The following is an 18,486-nucleotide window of genomic DNA, read 5'->3' as shown; positions in this document are numbered from 1 at the left end:
TTTTTTTTATGGAATGATGTGTCTACTCTGTGGATTGTTTCTTCACCCTTTATGGGTGTTAATGCCTTCCCCCACTCCCAAAATCATATAAATATCTACCTGCGTGTTTTAATGACATAAAACTTTTTAACCCCTCAGAATTATTTTAGAATATGATGTGAGATAGAGAAACATTTTTTTCGGAGTAGTTAACCAGTTGCCCCAGCACCAATTAATGGAGAATGGTCCTTTTATTAACATACAGTCCTCATATCTTGAGAGTCTGTTGCTGACTGTATTGGCCTATTACTAGGCACTGTTAAAATTATTGTGGTATGTGGGGTGCCTGGCTGGCTCAGTCGATAGAGCATGTGACTCCAGATCTGGCGGTTGTGAGTTTGAGCCCCACAGACTCTTGAGCTGGCAGTTGTGAGTTGGGCGTAGAGATTACTTAAAAACAGTCTTAAAACCTTAAGAAAAAAAATTGTTATTGTGGCATATATAATATGTATTATTTTATACTATATAGTTCCTTCCCATCATTATGGTTTTTTAGGATTTGTTTAAACTGTGCATTTTTTGGATGAATTTTTCGATCAGTTTTTGAGTTCAAAGAAAACCCTGCAACTACGTATGAAACTATCATACTTATAAATTAAATTGGTACAGTTGTCTTTTAGTATTGACTCTTCTTCCCCATCAGTGTCTCTTTTCACTCACCACAATCTTTTTCTTTTTTTTAAGTCTTTCAATATCATTTTGTTGTTTTCTTCTATAAATGTGGTACATTGCTGAATACTTATTTTCCTGGATATTTAAATTTTTGGGTTCTTTATAACGAACAAAGTTTTTCTTTCCATATCTGTTTCCTTGCTAGTCATTTCTGCCATATAGGGGAGGTATTAATTTTTATGAATTTACTTGATAACTAGTCGGTTGAACAATCTTAATTCTTTTTTTTTTTTTAAGTTTATTTATTCTGAGAGAGAGAGTCTGAGTCGGGGAAGGGCAGAGAGAGGAAGAGAGAGAATCCCAAATGGGCCCTGTGCTGCTCCATCTCACGAACTGGAGATAATGACTTGAGCTGAAATCAAGAGTCAGAAGTTTAACCTACCGAGCTACCCAGGCGTCCCCAGTTTTTATTCTTTTAATGGTCTCTTAATTAACTCTTTTGGAATTTTGAGTTTTAAATCAATTGCAAGCAATTGTATTATTAATTTATATGTATTGCTCTTTTTTTTTTTTTACCCTTAAGATCAGTTTTAAGCAACTCAGTTGATAAGAACATCCTTATATTTTAATATTGAATGTGATACTAGCTTTTGGTTGAAATAAATATTCTTTCATCCTTTTAAAGAAGTAGGCTTCATTCCCAGATTACTAAAATTTTCTTAAACATCAAGATTAGATGCGGAATTTATCAACCACATTTTTGACTATATACTAATGATCCTAAGATTTTTACCCCTTTGACTATAAATGTTATTTTTGCATTATTTTAGTACTCATAAACTAAACAAAGGTTGGGAATTAGAGTAAAGGATGATATGTTTAAGAAATAACAGCCAATCCAGGGGCACCTGGCTGGCTCATTCGGTAGAGTGTGTGACTCTTGGTCTCAGAGTCATGAGTTCAAGCCCCATGGTTGTGTGTAGAAATTATTTAAAAATAAAATCCTAAAAAATAAAAACAGCCACTCCAGTTGAGCTGGAATCTAAAGTATAGGTAGGAAAATGGCGTAAGACAGGATTTGAAAGTTATCTTAAGGCCAGCTTGTACAGATACATGAATGCCAGACTAAAGAGTCTGAATACCTTACTGTTGCAAAACAACTGAGGATTTTAGAGCCCAGAACTAGGATGGCAAGAGTTCAGCTTTAGAATTTATAGAATGATATTACACGTGGGAAAGATTTGGGAACGTATCAGTCAGTCAAGAGGTTACCGTCGTGCCCAGATGAAAGGTCGTATGAAATAGGAGATACCTGTGTTTAGGAGTTGGCACAGGAGTACAGCCCCCAGATCATGTCTCTTCCCCTTCCCTAGAGTAGAGAATTTTCTCCTTCACTGAGGCTTTCCTTTTTAAGAACAAGGGATCAGGAGACTAGGCAGTGCTTTGTTTCTGTCCCCCACCCCAACCCACAGCCACTGAGCATCTCTTTATAGCTACCAGTCACCTACTGCATGCCTACCTGACCAAGGAGAACTCACTCTGATCTCCTGCCTTGCCCGGTCTTTTCCGTGGGTACAAATATGTTTCTTACAATAGACCAGAAAATAATTGAAACATATTTTCATCGCAAAATACAGGAAGGTTGAGCCCCTGGGATGAAAGCTTATTTTTAATAACCTTCCGTTTTTGTTAAGTTTTTTCCTTAGAGAGCTGAAATAAACTTCAATAATGATCACCATTTAGAATGGGAACTAGACTAGGAGGAGAAAGGCGTAATTGTTTAAGTATTTTTTTACTCTTTGCCACTACATTGTTTTTTAAGTTAAAATGAAACCGTGACTTGAGAATTGACTATTTCACAGGCACTGTGCTATATCCTGTGAGGAAGCTTTTTGTACTACCTCATTTTACATCAAAATTGAGGCTCAGAGCGTTTATCCTCATCACCAGTCATGGTGTGTGACTTGGTTACAAATACCAGAAATCCATTCAAGCCAAGTGACGTGGGAGGTAATCTAGCTTAACCGTATAGGACCTGGGATCTGTAATCAGAATGCTTTGGGTTTAAAACTCAGCTCTCTTTTAACTGTCTTGGGCAAGTTACTTAAACTCCTCATACTTCAGTGTCCTCATATGTAAAATGAAAATAATACTATCAGTACTTACCTCCTAGGATTCTTGTGAGGATTAAATGAAATGTCCATGTAAAGCACATAGAACATGGTTGGCACTCCATGATGGTGGTAGTGAGTTTCCATGTGTAAGTCCCAGCCCTAACTTTACTTGACCTTACAGTTCAGTGCCCAACACCTGATTTATAATAATTTCTGTGTCTCTTAATCCAGATTCTAGAGCAAAAACTACCTGGCTCATTGTGGGTTAGGTTTTCACTGGAGTCCAGTCACCTGTGGGTAGGAAATAGAGTCTCCTACACCCGATTTGAAAATAGGGAGAAGGACATGGGCTGGGCAGGCCACCCAAGTAGGTTGACTTGACTGACACAGAGTAGAGCTTAAAACTATTTGTTAGATTGAAGTATGAAGGAAATGCCAATAATTGGGGAGGGGGGTGACTTTAAAACACATCAGACTTACAGTGAGATTGGAGATAATTTTTATTTCATCTTTTAAGCTTTTAATAGTTTCCAAATGTTTGAAATGAGTCAAAGTAATGTTGTTTTGTATTTTGAAAAAAGAAAAACGTCACTCTTCTAAATTCATTTCTCTGTGTTTGAATAGTACCTTTTCTCTCAATCAGGTTGATATTCAGAGCCTACACAGTAATCTTACTTATTTTTCAGGTTACAGAATACCTGTATGCTAACAAAATGGCTTTTCGATACCCAGAACCTGAGGACAAGGCCAAGTACATTAGAGAAAGAATATGGCGAAGTGAATATGATTCGTTGCTGCCAGATGTTTATGATTGGCCAGAATCTGCATTAAGCCCTCCCCTGATAACAGAATAGAAGCATACCCACTGAGAAATACTTTCCATGCTTCAGGGAACCTGTTTTTTTCAGACAAAAAGAGAGAATGTTCTCAAATTTATGGTTTTTTCCTGTGTTTTATTCTCCCCCACCGCTTTGCTTGACTTACTCTTTTCATGAATTTATACTTCTGTAGAGGGTAGATGTGTTGGCTATATTGTTAATGCCCACCAGGACCCTGCAATCAAATAACCATAATGCTTTCATTCTGATTTGTAGCTCATACCACATCAAAGAGATGTTCCAAATGTATTTATCAATGTCTTCACTTGTGCTCTTATTCTTGCTTGCCAAAGTATTCGCTATTTACTATTATAATAATGATCTTCTCTCCCCAGCCCTAGAATCGAAATTTACTTCTGTAGATAGGAGTATAGAATTTTAAGAAGCCAAATTTAACCAAATTCTGAGGACAAACTGTCAGTATCTGCAAGTCTTCTTTTTGTCTGCCTCATTTTATCTTTATGCTCTGAAATCCTTTCGAGTTGATAAATCTAGAGAAATGTGAAAAATCTACCCTGTTATTTATTTTCTGGACCTAATTTGAAGCTTTAACATCATAAGAGAGAAGTGGGAAGTATTGCTGCCTTTAGACAAATAAACAAAATAGTCATTGTTTTCAATAGTGTATAAAAATCATAGTGTAACTTTTTTATTTAATAAAGGTAATACCCTAAATTTAATTTGCTTCAATGATGCGATTTTATTGCCCACTAGAAATTTAGGTTTGCTTATGATGAAAAATACCTATTTTCATTTTATTTATTTCTAGATGATTGAAAGGAAGGGATATAATGCATAAATTATAAGTGACATCATGTGACCCTTAACAAATTAGTCATATGTTTCACATCCAAAGGAAGCATACTTAACTGGAGAAGCTGTATCCCCTATTCCAGTATGGTGCTCTTTATCACTTAGATAATTTTGGAATGTTTCTGTGATACATTCCTTTGAATACCGTTAGTGACAGCTCTCTCTACTGAAGATGGAATTAATTTTTTAATTAATTTAATTAGTTTAGATCTAAGTGGGGATAAATAAGGTTGGTGTTCTTACCAGGAAATGCCATTTTTAATCCCAATTAAAATGGGTAACAATTGGCTAGTGAAGCCAGTTTTCTTACGTGGCGTATTGGAGAGGTGTTTGTTGTTTTTTGGTTTTTTAAATTTGTTTGTTTATTTTGAGAGACAGTGAGCAGGGTAGGGTCAGAGAGGGAGGGAGAAAGAGGGAATTCCAAGCAGACTCTGCTTTGTCAGTGCGGACATGGGACTCGAACTCATGAAGCCTGAGATCATGACCTGAGTGGAAATCAAGAGTTGGACACTTAACCAACTGAGCCACCCAGGTGCCCCTGTATTGGAGAGATCTAAAGCAAAACCCAAAAGCATTTTGAGAATTAGTAGTATTACTTTATGTGTGCCTAACATAGTTGCTTTGAAGGAACTTTTAAATGCTCATTCTAGAATATTAACTACAAAAAGTTATTCATAGCTTTGTATAAGGCTGGACATTATTTGGTATTTCTCTCCACGGTCCTTGGAAAAAAGGGCTTAATTATTATGCTCATATTTCCTTCTATCTATAGGTAGAGATTGATTGATACTAATTTTGAATATAATTCAACATTTTAAGAATGCTTGAAATGGCATTGCCATTTGGAGTATGGAAAAATGCAATTGATTAATCCATTTAACAGGTGAGTGAAGTCAGAAGTGTGTTAAATAAATCTGTTTTCTAAAATAAGCAACCAGGTCACAATTGGTTTCTGTTAGTTAAAGATGAAAGGTTTATGTTTTTCTTGTTACCTTTGTCAAAACAAAATCACCCCCCAAAATACTATCTTGAGTTTAACATTACAAGCATAATAATTACAAATCCTGTTTTTTGCCTAGTGCTTATTGAAGGTAGGACCATATGCCGAATTAAAGTAATTTTACGAAGCTTAGTAAATATGTCTAGTATAGTCTTTTTTTTTTCTAGTATAGTCTTCATGGAAATTATACTTCAAGGAAAAAACAAGGCCAACTGGTATATAGCCTGCTTATTTAAAAGAGAAATTATATACATATAACCAGTAAAATAGCGGTTGGTAACACATGAGAACAGGTTGCTTTTAATAAATACACGTTGGAATATATATTAAAAGCAACCTATTCTCATGTAGTATTTACCAACAAAGTAACAATTACTGGATGTACTTTGAAGAAAAAATTTTAAGAATCTAGGCAGGAGCTATTAGGATAGTGGAAGGGGGTTGGTGGCATTATGGCATCAAATTGGAAAAGAAACAAACATTCAGACCTTCTATGGAATCTGTTACCTAACAAGAAGGTAATTATTTTTAAAACCTCAGTGGAGAGTCATTTTCATTCTTTTGAATAGAGAAGAAATTCTGTAAGCTTAGTCTGTCAGACACTACCTAGTAGGGGAAAGTGAGAACACAGTCTCTAATCTGGCACCAGCACCCATGGTATGAAACAGCCTGCGTAAATAGTAGGGGTATAATGATGAACATGTTCGAGATTTGGTTAAAATCTTTTTAAAGGATGATATCTTAACCAGGAAGCTGCTTCAGAATCACCCTGAAGCTTTTTTGTTTGTTTGTTTGTGTGTTTAAGTTTTTATTTAAGTAATCGCTACACCCAACGTGGGGCTTGAACTAATGGCCCTGAGATCAAGAGTGGCACACTCCTCCGACCAAGCCAGCCAGGCACCTCCACCCTGAAGCTTCTTTACAATACATATGCCTCTGCCCCTTCCTTCCAGGTCCCCTGGACCACCAGGGACAGCCTTGGCAGGTGTATTTTCAGCAGGTCCCCAGGGGATTCTGGCACACATGTGCCCTGCCTCCCAACCGTTGTCTTCAAGTGTACATCTGAATTATCTGGAGAGCTAAATGATGGCTCCCGCTGATGCAGTGGCTCTGGGGTGGGGCCTGAGAGTCTGTATTTCTTACCATCTCCCAGGTGATGTCTAGGCTGCTGGCACAGAGAAGGCATTGAGTGGCTTTCTTCCAGAGTTTTGAGTGTGATGTGCAGTTTGTTTAGTGCTCATATAGTACATACTTTATATAAAAAAAGATAACATGTGTCCTTCCATGTAATTGTTTTCATCCACTTACGTAGAGTTTTTGTGGGATGTTTATAAGGACAGGAATTAATATAGAACTTTTAAACAGATTTTTCTGAAAATATATAAGTAGAATACTGTTCAATTCTGAAGTATAGTTTTTTTTTCTAAGTTTTAGAAAAAGTCCTAATGTTTGTTTATTTTTGAGAGAGAGTGAGAGCGAGCAGGGGAGGGGCAGAGAGAGAGGGAGACAGAAAATGTGAAGCAAGCTCAACGTTGTCACCGCAAAGCCCGACACAGGGCTTGAACTTACAAACTGTTAGATCATGACCTGAGCTGAAGTCAGACGCTTAACCAACTGACCCGCCCAGGTAACCCTGAAGTATAGTTTTTAAATGAACTTGTTAAGTAAAACCTAGCAGCCAGTTTTCACTTATGAAGATTAGCTATCTGGGGCCCCTAGGTAGCTCAGTCGGGTAAGCATCCAACTTCGGCTCAGGTCATTATCTCACGGTTTGTGAGTTTGAGCCCCACATCGGGCTCTGTGCTGACAGCTTAGAGCCTGGAGCCTGCTTCCGATTCTGTGTCTCCCTCTCTCTCTACCCCTCCCCTGCTCACGCTCTGTCTCTCTCACTCTCAAAAATAATAAATGTTAAAAAAAAATTTTTTTTAAGATTAGCAATGAAATGGGTAATTGTTTCTTCTCTGTTGGTTGCCTTATGATACGACTTATCCTTTGTCTTTTCTTTCAGCTTCTGCAGAAATAAGATTCTGCATTCTCCTTTTTGCAAAGAAGTTGCTAATGAATTAAGACCAAAGCATAATTATTAAGGGGCACAGAGCATAATATATTTACTGCCCTCAGATAACTGAGAAAACTCAAACGGGTGGTAGAGGAGTGAGAAAAGTCTTGCCTTAGAAAGAACACTTCATCCAAATACTCCTGTAGCTTTTTTCCCCAAGCCACTCAGTAGCTTTCAAAAAGAACTTCATACTCTTGAACAGCTCCAGGGTTCTGTTGAATTCGCCAAAATGGAATCCTCTCTGTTGAGTGTAAATAACACTTAAGGACACTGATAGAAATCTCAAAGCTCTCTGCTGGGATTCCATTTAGAGGGACTACCCTAAACAGTGAAATAGCACCAATATCGTGTTTCCATCCAAAACACGACCACACATATTCAGGGACTGGCACATTGCTGACTTTATAGGAGAGAACACAGAATCATTATCTACGTTGGCTCTCAACTGATTTGTGATTTGTACTTTAATGTGCATCTAAATGTTAAGATGAAATAAATCCTCTACAGCCAAGCTTAAATAAAGTAACATATTTAATGTTTAAAATAGCCAAGATAATTTGACTATAGACAACTTCCCCCTCATCTGAAATGAGAATGTTTTATAAAAAAAATTTTTTTTTTCAACATTTGTTTATTTTTGGGACAGAGAGACAGATCATGAACGGGGGAGGGGCAGAGAGAGAGGGAGACACGGAATCGGAAACAGGCTCCAGGCTATCAGCCCAGAGCCCGACGCGGGGCTCGAACTCACGGACTGCAAGATCGTGACCTGGCTAAGGTCGGACGCTTAACCGACTGCGCCACCCAGGCGCCCCTGAAATGAGAATGTTTTAATGGAAGCAGAGTAAAAGCTCAATGCTTTGTTTCAAATTTTAATACATTCAGCTGGACCTGATTAGGACATGACTCTTCGTGCATAATTCTTGCCAGGAGTTACTCAGGTAAACTGGTGATTAGATTTTAAAACAATAATTATTTCCCTTCTTGGATAAGGAAAATGGTGCCTCTCAGAAAAGTAACACGATATATTATGATACATGATGAGGAAATGTGTTCATAATTTAGTTGCATAAAACATACAAATTAAGCCAGATGACTTTTGGATGCTTTGTATATTTATGTACAAAGTACATTTTAAGTGTACATTTTTCTGATTGTAAGTGTATATCCTAATAAGTCATTGATTCCTACAGTCATTGAATGTCACCAACATGTTAGGTATGTACAGTTAGCAAATAATGCTAAAGTCAATTTTATGGATAGCACCTGGTCTCCTTGTAAGCATCTAATAGGCGTCAGCGTACTTCATTTCGCAAATCACCTCCTGTCACTGCACCTGTTTTAGAAAGGCCACAGGCACAGGGAGGTTCAATGCCTTGCGCAAGGTCCTAGCTGGTTGAGTAGCAGAGTCAGGGCTCTTAACCTCAGCTCCTCTCAAGGAAGAAGGGCCTCTGTGACGGGTGATTTTATCTGGATCTTAAATACGTTGTCTCCAAGAACTGTTATTTCAGATGAAAACTCCTCACGTGTTCTTCTAAGATTAGACTTAGGTCCTTTTAAATGTGTTTTATCAGTTTACTTGATTTTTACTTTGTTCCCGTATATAACTCAAATACAATATAACACTGTTGTGTTAGTCTTCAGCATTTTAAGTACTGGATGTAACCATAAAAGATTTGGTTTTGAATTGGATAACTTATATCAAAGATTCTCAAGAGCTAGTTCACTAACACTTTTGATTTGATAATCTTTCCAGAACCACCAATTGCTATCACTGCTATGCAAACCAGTTTCAATAATGCTTATACACTTGGTGCCTCTGCCAATGTGAATTTGAATTGTGAGATATATTTCCATATCTTGAGGCAATGACATTTTGATACACTGATAACTATTGTATTATAGGCATGTATATATGCCTATAATATGCATAACTTCTTCCATTAAAAACTGAGAACAGTTGGGGTGCTTGGCTGGCTCAGTCAGTAGAGCATGTGACTCTTGATCTTGGGTCATGAGTTCAAGTCTAGAATTGGGTGTGGAGCTTGCTTAAAAAGAAAAAAAGGTGAGGGGGAGAAAAAGCTAAGAGTTAAAAAGTAGAAATATAAAAATGTATGTGTGGAATAAGGAATTTCTGAGACCTATTTTAGCTAAATATTTGACAAAGTAGCATTTCTGCCTAATGTTTTATTATACTTTGCCTAATGACCTTTAAAATTAACTGAAATTAAAACCATATTTTTGCAATTGATACTGTGTTCCCTTTGATAACATCCCAAGCATGAATTACTAATTTCAAGGGAATCATGCATTACAAAAGTGACCGCTTAGCCTTTCTCACCTGTGCATTTAAGATAAAAGGATGGGATAATCTTGTGGTAATTGCTTAAGGGAATTACCAGTTTAAGGGGAAAGCCTTGTGTAGAGTGTCCTACCAGACTGACTTATTACAGATGGTTTCAGGAATCTGTAAACACTCCATAATGATGTGAATTGTTTTTTCTCTTTTGAGGTACATAAATTGTAATGAGATGTGTGTATTTTCTTAGTAAAACTTCCCATGCATAAAAAATGTGTTATGACCTTGTTTTTAGAGGCACTTTCAAAACTCGGTATTATCTTAAACCTTAAAACACACACACCCCAGAACACCTCCCTTGGGAGCGCTCTGGGCTTAGCTCTAGATTCACACGTGGAGCACTACTCATGCTCACCAACTTTTCCTTTTGTTCAGCTTCCTACTTTATCTCCTTATTTAATCATAGCACTAACAGAATTGTTCCTTATCCCTTCTCCCCCACTACATACACATTGCAAGACCCAAATGTTAGAACACCAAGTCAGGAAAGATTGTACATTGATTTTGTGATAAAGGGGGGAAATGGTAGAACAGCTAATACGTTCTGAGTGCTTACCTTAAGCCAGGCACTGTTCTAAGTACCTGATATCTATTTACTCATTTAACCTTCAAAACAACCTTCCGAGGTGTAGGTACTACTATTTTTCCTGTTTTGCAGATGTAGACTCTCAGGTACAGAGCCCTGCAGGTCACGTAGCTACCAAAATGGCAAAGGCAGGATTCAGACCTCTTGCATCTGACGCTATGCCAACTACTCTTCACCTACTCTGAGCACAGCCCACGCAGCAGAACGTGGCTGCAGAAAATTACAGTCGTGCTGGCTCACTCAGTCATCATCACTAACTCTAAGATGGGCATCCAGTGACTGACACCTTCCCTGCATCAGACCTCGGACATCTTCCTGCATCCCCACTCGCGGCAGACAGCCTTGCTTCCTGTCTCATAGAAAAACCCAACAGAAGGGAATGTCCCAAGTTCCCCTTCCCCCATCTCCCCAGGTACCTTGAGAAGGTGAGAGAAACAGCAGCTCCTGACATCCAGAAGCTGGCCCCACCTCGTTGGCTGGCCTCGCTGTGGCTAGGAGCTCATGGCTAGGCCTCCGTCTTCTCCTGTTGAACGTTACCCAGCTCACAGGACGTCAGTGTCAGGCAGGGCCACTCTGACCACAATGGTCAGGCCAAGAACTTCTGTTCTTCCTCCCCCAAGCCTTCTCTTCCCCGTCTCCAATTTTACCTAAGTGTCTCAAGCCAAAAGCCCTGGAGTTATCCTGGACTCCCATCTCTTTCTCTCATACCTTATATCAAATCCATCAGTGATTCTTGTTGGCTCTATCCTTAAATATATTCTTTTTCTGTGGTGGTTGTTTTTAATTTTTTTTAAACATTTGTTTATTTTTGAGAGAGAGAGGGAGACAGAGGATCCAAAGCAGGCTCCGTGCTGTGAGCACAGAGCCCAATGCGGGGCTCAGACTCATGAACCTTGAGATTATGACCTGAACTGAAATCAAGAGTCGGACGTTCAACCGACTGAGCCACCCAGGCGCCCCCGAGTGACCTTTTTAAACATAAAATGGAGTCACTTCTCTGTTCAAAACCCTAAACGGCAAAGCCGAAGTCCTTACGGTGCCACAAAAGGTCCCACGTGATCACCCACCACTGCCTCCACCACCACTTCCTACTTCTCTGACCTCACCTGCTACCCTCCCTGCTCTCTTGCTCTAATTCAGCCATACTTGTCTTGAGCACCCAAGCAAACTCCAGACAGAACTTGGCATTTGCTGCATCCTCTGCAAGAACATTCTTGACATCATCTTCTCTACTTGCTGCTTCTTGCTTCTTCTCTACTTGCTCTACTTGCTTCTTTAGGTCTTTGCTCAGATGTCACTTCTCAGTGAGGCTTTCTCTAACTCACCTTTTTTTTCTTTTTAATGTTTATTCATTTTTGAGAGACAGAGACAGAGTGTGGGCGGAGGAGGAGCAGGAGAGGGAGATACAGAATCCGAAGCAGGCTCCAGGCTCCCAGCTGTCAGCACAGACCCCGACGCGGGGCTCGAACTCATGAGCCACAAGATCGTGACCTGAGCCGAAGTCAGACACTTAACCAACTGAGCCTCCCAGGCACCCCTCTAACTTACCCTTTTAAAAATTGCAGCCCAAACTCCCCAGCATTCTCTCTCCTCCCTATTTTTCTCCACGGAACTTATCACCTCCCCTCTATATATAGTGTTGCAGGGTAGATAGAATGTGCTTTCTTCCTCTATGGAAGCCAAAGCTGGTCGGGGAAGGTCTTCCATTGCCCTACCTCATGGCTGCCAAGAACAGTGGTCAAGTATCAAATGATGGTTGGTCAATGGCAGTGCCCTAAGAGGATACTGAGGCAAGACCTTGCATGTGGTTTCTGCTGCTTGCATTAGTTCATGGTTTCTGTCAATTTTGTGGGCTCTCCACTCTGCTTTCATTCTGTAATTTAAATTAGCCAAAATTGGTTCTATGCTTGTAACCAATAATTCTGATTGACATCCAATTAAGATGTCAACTACTTATAAGTATGTTCATATTTGCCCATCCAACAATACTTTGAGGAAGTCAAGAGCTGGGTCATGTCGTGTATGTATTTTGCAGTCTCAAAATCTCTTTCTCACCCAGTTCGGGGCTCCTTCTCTATATAGGTTTAAGCAGTGCTTGATTTCAAATAATTGAATGATGAGCAAAAAAGTTTCTAAATATAATTTGAATGATAAAAATAAAGTCACGGAGTCTGCCATGTTATCACTTTGTGGGCTCTGAAACTTGCCCACTGCTTTTACCAATTTGTGATTAGAGTCATTAACCTTCCCCCTTAATTTCAGGTCAGTTACAGTTGTAGATGTAATGATAGGTAGGTTAGTTTACTGATTTGAGAAGACCACTATTATATTACATCAAGGTTACCTCTAACCAGAGAATGAGAGAAAAAAGAGAAGGCACCTTTCTCCTACGTGTATAAATCATATTATTAGATGTGCTAGGTATCACTTTGGAATGACTCACATTTGAATAACACTTTACAAAGCATTTTCAACAAACACCATTTAGCCTTTGTAACAAAGGTTTGAGGCAAGAGCAGACACAAAAAATCCAGGCTGAAACTGTCTTTTGACTCAAAAGTTCATGCTGTTAAGCGATGTAAAAAGACAAATGACAAATTTGGAAAATATTTGCACCATATTCATAGTTAAAAAGTTAGTATCCCTAATATATAGAAAGCACCTAAAAATTCAGAAGAAAAAGACCATTAAAATGAAAAAAAACTGAACAGAAGATATGCACAAAATGTTCACAGAAAAAAATGCAAATGACCCTTAAACTTATGAAAACATACTCAACATAGCTCATGAAAGATAAATGCAAATTTCAACTACACTAAGATGTTAGGTTGGCAAAACCCCCAAACTTTGATAACATTAATGGTGGTGAGGCTCTCAGGATAAAGGTACTCTGATACGTTGCTAATGCGAGGCAAATGACACAACACCCAGAGCAGTAATTCTGGCATTGTCTAGCAAAATTATACATGTAGTTACTAGTTGAGCCATCCCACTTGTAGGAATCTATGTCAAAGATACACTTGCAAAAATAAAAAAAAAATAACTTATACACATATTATAGCAAAAGACTGTAAACAACCCAGAAGACTGACTGAATAAACTATAGTATAATCCATTCAGTATTAGATAACTAAAAAGGAATGAGGAAGAAATTTGTATCCTGATACAGGGTTGTGGTAGCCAAGGAGATGTGCTATTTGGAACTTCCTTCCAAAAATAACTTGCTGCAAGGAGTGCATCTTTACTGATGCTTTTTGCTTTTTCACATGTATTTGCTTCAATGTATTTGCTTCTTGAGAGAGAGAGACAGACAGACAGACAATGTGAGTTGGGGAGGGGCAGAAAGAGAAGGAGACACACACTCTGAAGCAGGCTCCAGGCTCTGAGCTGTCAGCACAGAGCCCAATGCGGGGCTCAAACCCAGGAACCATGAGGTCGTGACCTGAGCCGAAGTCAGATGCTTAACTGGCTGAGCCACCCAGGTGCCCCCTTTGCTTCTTTAATCATGATTTCTTTTAGTTCTTTGAACATATTTATAACGGCTACTTGGATAGCTTCGTCTGATAAATCTAACACCTGGGTCACTCTCACAGGCGGTTTCTGTTGCCTGCTTTCTATTATACAGGTCATAGTTTCCACTTTCTTTATATTTCCCACATTGTTTTTGTTGTTGTTGGAGAATGCATATTTTAGATAATATATTGTAGCAAGTCTGGGTATTGCCCACCTACCACTTCTGAAACTTGTTAATGTTATTTGCTTGCTTATTTGTTTAATGACTGCTGGATTCTTTTATTGGAGCCTATTTCCCCTAACCCCGTCTGCCTACAGAGTTAAGCCTCTGATATTTGCCCTTCGGAGACATAGTCTTTTTAGGCCCACTGTCATCCTGAGCTGACAGTGGTTTTGACAGGGCTCTCTTTGTCTCTTTCCCTAACTATACCAATCTGTTAAGCTTTCTGATTGCCAGCTGATTGCTTTATTATTTTCAACAATATCCAGGGCATAGATTGCCCCACAGACTAAAGCAATCAAATTTGAGTTCCTTTGAAGGGACAGTTTCTCTTACTGTTTGAATTTTGTTCTGACCTCAGGTAGGCTCCTTCCATTGTCTTGTGCCCACTGTCCCTTATTAGGAAAACTAGCTGCTGACAATTTAGCCTGTATGTCTAATGATACCAATCTCCTCCCAGTTCCCTTTCACCATCATTTCCATTCATTTTGTAAGTGTCCTTAAGCTTGAATGTCTCCACACTCCATTGCAAGTGAAACTAACACGGTGGAAGAGATTAAAAGATACATTTTTTAAAAAGTTTATTTTGAGAGAGAGAGAATGACTGGGTGAGGGGCACAGAGAGGGGGACAGAGAATGTGAAGTGGGCTCTGTGCTGACAGCAGAGAGCCTGATGTGGGGCTCGAACTCACAAACTGTGAGATCACGACCTGAGCCGAAGTCAGACATTAAACAACTAAGCCACCCGGGTGCCCCAAAATACACGTTTTATTTTTTTCTTCTTACAGCGAGTGCAAGCAGGGGAGGGGCAGAGAGAGAGGGGGAGAAAGAATCTTAAGCAGGCTCCATGCTGAGCATGGAACCCAACACAGGGCTCCATCCCATGACCGTAAGATTCTGACCTGAGCCCATATCAAGAGTTGGACGCTCAAACTATTGAGCCACCTAATGCCCCTAACAGGTAGATTTTAGGTCTGCTTCTCCCCCCAGGCAAAACATCTTTGCCAAGGCTCTGGAACTGGAGACAATGGCATGCTACTCACTCAGTGACATCCCCAATTTAGGAACTGGGCCCTTGAGGAGTGGAGTAGAGACCTCAGGTCTTCTTGGTTGGCCTCTCCCTCATGGAACCACCACTTTATGAGCCAGGCCAAGGGCAATCAGGACCCTTGTACTCTCGCTAAGCCACATCTAAGCCAAAGCCTCCATCCTGCCTCTTCGCTACACTTGCCTAGAATTTAGCTTCACCAACCAGTAGCTGGGGGCAGCATGAGAAACACCGATATACTAGACAGCCCCCTGACTGTGAGCTGGGAGGACAAGGAGTCTTGTGAAATTGGTTGTGCCAGTCTGGCGCGGAGGTTCAGTCTCATTGATTTGGGAGAGAAAAGGGGGGAAACAGGTCTCAGTTCAAATACTATAAACTCTCACTGTTTCTGCTGAATTTTGGTAGAATTTTTGAATAAATGTTTCTTCATTTGCTGAATGTCCTTGGGACAATTTCCAGAGACTTGAAGTGATTTTTTTTTTATCATTTTAACCAGTTTTCCTGGGGAATGGGCCCATATGGCACCTCATGTTGTCATACTAGAAGTTCCTCTAAAACTGATTTTAATAAAGTGTCACCAGGGCACCTGGGTGGCTCAGTTGGTTGAGCATCTGACTGTTGATTTCGGTTCAGGTCATCCCAGGGTTGTGGGATGGAGTCCCGCATTGGGCTCTGCACTGGTCATAGAGCCTACTTAAGATTCTCTCTCCCTCTCCCTCTGCCCCACCCCCCATTTACAAAAATAAAAAATAAATTTAGAAAAGTAAAGCGTCAAGGCGCTTGGGTGACTCGGTCAGTTGAGTGCCCGACTTAGGCTCAGGTCATGACCTCACAGTTTGTGGGTTCAAGCCCTGTGTTGGGCTCTGTGCTGACAGCTCAGAGCCTGGAGCCTGCTTTGGATTCTGTGTCTCCCTCTGTCTCTGCCCCTCCCACGCTCTCTCTCTCCCTCTCTCTCAAAAATGAATAAAATATTAAGAAAATATATTAAAAATATTTTTTAAAGTAAAGTGTCACCTATGGAAGGAAGGAATATTTTTCTGAATATGATTTTGACTTTGGAACCCATGTAAGTAATGTACATAATTTAAAACAAATTTTAAAAAGCAGTACCTAAAAATGGAAAATAAGTAAAAAATCTAACTGTATATCAGGTTGGTGGCATAACAACATGGAAAAAATAATTCTTTTTTCTTTTTTCTAAATATTTATTTTTGAGAGAGACAGAGGGACAGAGTGTGAGCTGGGGAGGAGCAGAGAGAGGGGGAGACACAGAATCTGAAGCAGGTTCCAGGCTCCGATCTGTCAGCATAGAGCCCAACTTGGGGCTTAAACTCACAAACTATGAGACCAAGACCTAAGCCAAAGTCAGAGGCTTAACCAAATGAGCCACCAAGGTGCCCTGAAAAAAACAATTCTTAAGAAACCTAAAAATAGGTTTTTGACTGTATATACCTACTGTGATATATACAGTGGTTTGCTAAAGTTACTCTCCTGGAGCCAAATCAAATTATGTTAATGTCATTAGGAACCAAGATTTTTTTTTTTTTTTTTTTTTTTTTGAGAGAGCAAGCAAGAGAGAGCGCTCATGTGAGTTGGAGAAAGGCAGAGGAAGAAAGAGAGAGAATCTTAAACAGGCTCCACGTCCAGCTCAGAGCCCCATGCAGGGCTCAATCTCATGACAATGAAATTATGACCTGAGCTGAAGTCAAGAGCCGGATGCTCAATTGACTGAGCCACCCAGGGGTCCCAAGGAAACAAGATTTTTTATTTAAGTGACATCAGTATAAAACTAAACAAATTAAGTAAAAACTCTGTAATCTTGTAACTGAATTGAAAAAATCAGTATGAATTCATGATTTATTTTAAACTTTTTTTTAATGTTTATTTATTTTTGACAGAGAGAGAGAGATAGAGCATCCGAAGCGGGCTCCAGGCTCTGAGCTGTTGGCACAGAGCCTGATGCGGGGCTCGAACTCACAGACCATGAGGTCATGACCTGAGCTGAAGTCTGATGCTCAACCAACTGAGCCACCCGGGTGCCCCGATTTATTTTACTTTTAAAAATACGTATTTATTAGCTCTGCCCACTAAAAGGCCTAGAACAAGCCTCTAGATCTAACTCCCATGTGATAGGAAATGCATGGGATAGAGAAACATGTTACATGGAGATGGAATCAGCCAAGTCCAGAATTTCGGAAACTCTAGAGTATAAGCGACCCAATTTCTTCCACAAATAAATGGCAAGAAAAAAGGAGAGGGAAAAGAAACCATCAAAGTTTAACAGAAACTTTAGAAACTCATACTAAATGCAGTATAAACATTTTTTTTGAATCCTGGTTCAAACAAACCAACTACATATGAGACTCTTTGGGAATAATTAGGGAAAATTGAACATTGAACAGTTATTAGATAATATTAATACGTAACTGGGTATTTTAACAAATTAGATGAAGGAATTGCTAACTTTTTCAGGGGAGACAATAACATTAAGAGATTTTTAATGTTTTTATTGTGTATTTTTATTTTCTGATTTGAACAAATGAGCCTCAAAAAGTTATGAGATGATCAGGAAAATTTAAATAATGAATGGATATTTGAAATTAAGGAATTATTGTCTCCTTATGATAATATTATGATCATATAACAAAAAATTTATCTTTTATATTTATATACTCAACTGCCTATCATCATTATGTAGTAATAAGACTTTACCAAAAAAAGGATTCTTTTTTTTTTAAGTGTATTTATTTATTTTTGAGAGATACAGAGACAGCGTGAGCAGGGGAGGGGCAGAGAGAGAAGGAGAGAATCCCAAGCAGGCCCCATGCTGTCAGCACAGAGTCTGATGCCAGGCTCAAACTCACCAAACCGTGAGATCATAACCTGAGGGGAAACCAAGAGTCAGGTGCTCAACTGACTGAGCCACCCCAGGCGCCCCCCAACAGAGGATTCTTAAATGCCTATAGAACTATTTATGGATAAAGTAATATTGTATCTGGAATTTGCTTGAAAATAATCCAGGTTTTTGTTGCTTTTGAAGGGGGAGGGGTTGGTTGTAGGTGAAACAAGATGGACCAGATGTTACTATTGAAGGTGAGTGATCACTATTCATTAAAGTTCATTAGACATTTTCCCAACTTTTCTATAGGTTTAAAATTTCCCATAATGGAAAGTTTTAAAAATAAGCAAAAAGTTCTACCCATGATTCTCTAATGGAAAGAGAAGAGTTGGGAAGAGGAGTTGTA

At 39.3% G+C, this 18,486-nt stretch overlaps 1 protein-coding gene across 3 annotated transcripts in view; it reads left to right on the top strand.

The window, feature by feature from the left end:
* Nucleotides 1-4,323, top strand: part of ME2 (malic enzyme 2) — a 54,002-nt gene extending 49,679 nt beyond the window's left edge. For all 3 annotated transcript variants that reach the window (XM_030335737.1, XM_030335738.1, XM_030335740.1), the window contains one exon: nt 3,452-4,323. In XM_030335737.1, the coding sequence (XP_030191597.1) occupies nt 3,452-3,619 (168 nt within the window). In that variant the 3' untranslated portion in view covers nt 3,620-4,323. The remainder of the gene's footprint in view (nt 1-3,451) is intronic.
* The last annotated feature ends 14,163 nt before the right edge of the window (nt 4,324-18,486 follow it).

The sequence above is a fragment of the Lynx canadensis genome, chromosome D3, assembly GCF_007474595.2.
Source record: "Lynx canadensis isolate LIC74 chromosome D3, mLynCan4.pri.v2, whole genome shotgun sequence".
Lineage (NCBI taxonomy): Eukaryota > Metazoa > Chordata > Mammalia > Carnivora > Felidae > Lynx > Lynx canadensis.
This window is presented reverse-complemented; position numbering and strand designations above follow the sequence as displayed.